This window comes from Sinocyclocheilus anshuiensis, unplaced genomic scaffold (assembly GCF_001515605.1).
Source record: "Sinocyclocheilus anshuiensis isolate Anshui unplaced genomic scaffold, SAMN03320099.WGS_v1.1 scaffold5540, whole genome shotgun sequence".
NCBI classification, from domain to species: Eukaryota; Metazoa; Chordata; class Actinopteri; order Cypriniformes; family Cyprinidae; genus Sinocyclocheilus; species Sinocyclocheilus anshuiensis.
In genome coordinates this window covers 32,072-37,177 of record NW_015559324.1, presented here as the reverse complement: position 1 = coordinate 37,177, position 5,106 = coordinate 32,072, and the positions used below count along the sequence as shown (strand labels likewise).

General features: G+C 35.2%; 1 protein-coding gene across 1 annotated transcript in view; it reads right to left on the bottom strand.

Annotated features, from left to right (window-relative positions):
- Window positions 1–32: 32 nt before the first annotated feature.
- The window catches only part of LOC107681593 (kinesin heavy chain-like), a 31,447-nt gene continuing 26,373 nt past the window's right edge, over window positions 33–5,106 (bottom strand). Inside the window, exons 19-23 of the mRNA XM_016477906.1 lie at window positions 4,331–4,432; window positions 3,312–3,372; window positions 3,162–3,233; window positions 1,355–1,453; window positions 33–398 (exon numbers count right to left, since the gene is read on the bottom strand). Of these exons, the coding sequence (XP_016333392.1) occupies window positions 174–398; window positions 1,355–1,453; window positions 3,162–3,233; window positions 3,312–3,372; window positions 4,331–4,432 (559 nt within the window). The 3' untranslated portion in view covers window positions 33–173. The remainder of the gene's footprint in view (window positions 399–1,354; window positions 1,454–3,161; window positions 3,234–3,311; window positions 3,373–4,330; window positions 4,433–5,106) is intronic.

The window sequence follows — 5,106 nt, the reverse complement described above, 5'->3', positions numbered from 1 at the left end:
AGCGACTTAAGACTGCTTTTGTGCTCCAGGGTCACATATTGTAATGTGATAATGGCTATTTTTGGAAAACATAGTTAATAAAATACTACACAAATGAAAGCTGATTCATCTCATGCAGAGTAATAACAGAGAGATGATGTTTGAGATTCATTGGTTTAATCGTCCAGTAGAGACTAATGACCGATGAGCGCAGCGTGAGGCCGTCTGAAGCCGTTTCTGGCTCTCATGGCGTCTTTGATTCGCTCGACCTCCTGCTGGTAGCGCCGGCGGTCCTTCATAGCTCCTTCTTTGGCTTCTGTCAGCGCATCCTCCAGCGCTCGAACCCGATCCGCCGTGGAGCGAAGACGCTTCTCCAGCTTCGGAAGCTCGCAGCGCAGATCTGCATTATCACGAACCAGCTGAGAGACGGCACAGAATCATATCAGGCCATGAACATATATATCATATACAGTCAAACCAAAGACACCTTCAGCATTTCTCACATTATCACAGTTTATTCGCTATAGTTTAGAAAATGGTAATAAAATATGAGAAGAACTAATTCATCTTGATAATGTCAGATACCTTTGTTAGAAAGGTATGTAATGGATTCGGTTGAATTGCTGTCAGTTTTTTTCAACTGCTTACACATAAAATCTTTACTTGTCACACAATTTCTGAAAGCAGAAGCACACACCAAATCTGCAAAACCATGTGCTAATTCTGGGCCTTTGACTCAAACACAACACACAATTCTCTATGTAACACACTTAAATCTAACAGGAATTAATATTATGGCAAAGGTGTTTGCAGATGTTTGCTTTTGAGATGCTTCATTTTGCAAGAGATGCAAGGCATTTTGCATTTTGTGCGTGCAAATATTTGATTTGTGTGTAAAGTTTTGAAAAAAGAGGCAAAGTTTTGAAAATGTGTGTAAGCAGTTGAAAAAACTGTAAGCGCACAATTAGATCAAACCAATTTAGCTCAACCAATTACCAAGCAATGCTTCATTTAGTTCAGTCTGTGGTGTAAAAAGATCACATTAGCAATTAAGCAAAACATGCTCAGGTCAAATTTTCCTGGTAGTCCACTGTATGAAGAATGTTTGTGTATAATATATCACATTTGACTTTATTTGGCTATCCTCACTTAGATAAATGAACTGTAGTGTCCTTCACCCACTAGTAAATAAAATATCTGGTGTCTGAATAATTTTTGGTTTGGCTGTATGTCTCTCCTACATCCTTACATGTAAATGAGGGTGTTATAATACAACTAACATTGCATTATTAGTGGAAAACTGAGAGATTGTTGTGTGCATATTCTAATGGAGATTTCCACAATTTCTACAGGGTTTGAGGATCTGATTATTGACCTGTTTGTGAACTTTTGTGAGCTGTTCCAGGTTGTTCTCGAGAAAGGAGATCTTCTGTTTCTGTGTGGAACAGCCTCCGCTGTCATCCAGCTCAGAGCTCTGAAACACAGATGAAGACGAGACGCTAAAATACAGTTTAATGGCTCATATGATTATTTTTATTCTCTTTAACACGTTACAGTAAGGTTCCATTTAACATTAGTTAACATGCAGCTGCCAACCTCTCAGATGATGCCAACCCTGAAGCAACATACAAAACTAACACATTTTGATCGCAACATATAATCATTGGCACAGTGTTGGGGGTAATATATTACAAGTAACTGACACTGTCCAGGTTTAAAAAGTAACGCAAAAGTAACGTAACGCATTACTTTTCATAAAAAAAGTAACTAAGTAACGTAATTAGTTACTTTTTTATGGAGTAACGCAACATTGTAACGCATTACTTTTAAAAGTAACTTTCCCCAACACTGGTCATTGCTGTTAATATAGTGTTCACCGTCTATTTGAATGCATGTCATTAACTACATGATTTTTTACTGTACATTTATGCCATATGGACATCACCCTTACATAGTCGCCACTGATAAACTACTCCTAAATATAATGTAAAAACTTTAATTTTCTAATTTGAAGCTGCTTTGCAACAATTTGTATCGTGAAAAGCGCTATACAAATAATGGTGAATTGAATTAACATGAACAAACAATGAACAATACTTCTAAAGCATTTATTGATCTTAGTTCATGTTGATTTCAACATTTCCTAATAAAATACTAGAATCAATCATAAATCAATGTTATTCGATGTATATTTATTTATTGAATTTTTATTAACTAATGTTAACAAACATTGATGAATATATAAATAAATAATTGCATTGTTACAGTAAATCATATTTTATTTTTTTCATATTTATATTTTAATAAAATCGTATTTTATTATGTAAGTGTAAATGTTGCTTTTGCAGACAAAAAATTTAATTTTAATATTATGTTATTATATTTATAATTGCCTATTTATAGTATTATAAGTCTGTTATTAAATTAATTTAATGTATACTTTTTATAATATATTTAAATGTATTTATTTCTATATACATTTTAGTAATTTACTAAAATATTTATTAAATTATAACATTTTATAATATTATAATTATAGTCATAATATATTTATATTATACATCTGTTATTAAATATATTTAAGGTATTTTCAAAAATTTCCATAGTTTTTATAAATGTAATTAATTAATATAATTACAACAATATTATAATTCTACTTATAGATAGTATAATATTTGTTAATAATATTATACATATGCTATTAAATATATTTAATGTACTACTTATCATATGTAATAATATATTTAGTAATTTAAGAAATACTTTATAAAATTATAATTATTATTTTTATGGAAATTATAATTATTGATATAAATATTATAATTTATGTATAATATAATGTAATATATTTCATATGATTGAATACATGTAATGGATTATAATTAATAATGCAATAATATTTAACAAAAAACTATGTGTAGCTTTTGTCCATGTTGTAAAGCACTTAGAATAATTTTTTGTGTTTAAATGTGCTTTCTAAATAAATATATGTTGTTGTATTGCTCCTTATTCATGCCATTTAATGCATTAACAGATTGTTAAATGCATTAACTTATTGTAAAGTGTTACTGTTTTGTTGTGTCATAATTTCGTTTTCATGTAATTTTACATCAGATCCATCAGGCTCTTTAATCTCAGTGGATTCCTCTTCATCTGAGTGTTTGTGGATCGACTAAACGCACCTGTTTGACTCGAGCCGTCAGGTCTTGAACAAACAGCTTCCTCAGGTTATGGAGCGTCTGGAGTTCTCGGGCCTTTCACAGACAAACGTGCAGGTGTGTAAATCTCATTATTATAGATCATATTCAGTCTGAGGCGCTGTAGATACTCACGACGGTCTCCTCCAGACCCTTCATGTCCTGCCTGGTCTGCTCCTGACGTTCATGCAGAAATCTGCAGAAACAGTATCAGGTGCACCAGCAGTCAAACGGTTCTGAACAGATTTTTCAGGTTTTTTAAAGAAGTCTCTTCTGCTCACCAAGCCTGCATTTATTTGTTCCAAATTACAGCAAGAACTGTAAAATGTTGAAATATTTTTACTATTTAAAACAACTGTTTTCTATTTAATTATATATAATAAAATATAATTTATTTCTGTGATCAAAGCTGAATTTTCAGCATCATTACTCCAGTCTTCAGTGTCACATGATCTTCAGAAATCATTCTAATATGCTGTATAGACAGAAAGATAAATAAATTAATTAATAAATATGCATAAAAGGAGGAGATGGGGAGGAGGAGGGATGCCGAAAGAACTAAAAACGGAAGTGGTAAGAGGCTGTCTTTTAAAATTGGATATTAATTGGAAGATTAGATGGGCGTACTCAAGATAGCAACAGTGACAAAATCATAAAAGTTACAATTGAGTTATAAGTCATTTTGTGAAATATAAAGTTGCAGTTATGAGAAACAAAGGCATATTTGTGAGATGTAAAGATATTTTGTGCGATACTGTCAAGTTGCAATTATGAAAAAGTCGCAATTGTTAAATATAAAGGTACTTTGTACACTGTAGTTTCACAAGTTTGTGTGCCCATATAATCTTAGCATTAGTGGTAAACAGATTTGGCTTGATGTCTGCAATGGAGGGCTCAGAGAGACTGTTCTACTCGAGCTCCGATAGCCCCCCTATCAGAAAGATAAATAAATAAATATGCATAAAAGGAGGAGATGGGGAGGAGGAGGGATGCCGAAAGAACTAAAAACGGAAGTGGTAAGAGGCTGTCTTTTAAAATTGGATATTAATTGGAAGATTAGATGGGCGTACTCCTCCCAAAATTATGTTAATTACTTCACTTAAAATCTTACTGTTCAAAAATGTTTGAGTCTGGAGATGTGAGTCTGTTCTCACCTGAGCTCCTCCAGCTGTCGGCTTTTCTCTTGCTCTCGCTTCTTCAGGACGCTGAACTCCGCGCTCATCTGCTCCCGCTGCAGACTCAGCCTCTGGTTATCACTGCACACACACACACACACACACACACAGCGGTTACACACAAACACATACACACACACAGCGGTTACACACACACACACACACACACAGTGGTTACACACAAACACGCACACAGCGGTTACACACAAACACACACACAGCGGTTACACACACACACAGCGGTTACACACACACACAGCGGTTACACACACACACAGCGGTTACACACACACACAGCGGTTACACACACACACAGCGGTTACACACACACACAGCGGTTACACACACACACAGCGGTTACACACACACACAGCGGTTACACACACACACAGCGGTTACACACACACACACACACACACAGTGGTTACACACAAACACGCACACAGCGGTTACACACAAACACACACACACAGTGGTTACACACAAACACGCACACAGCGGTTACACACAAACACACACACACAGCGGTTACACACAAACACACACACAGCGGTTACACACAAACACACACACACACAGCGGTTACACACACACACACACAGCGGTTACACACACACACACACAGCGGTTACACACAAACACACACACAAAGCGGTTACACACAAACACACACACAGCGGTTACACACACACACACACACACACACACACACACACACACAGCGGAAACACACACACACAAACACACACGCAACA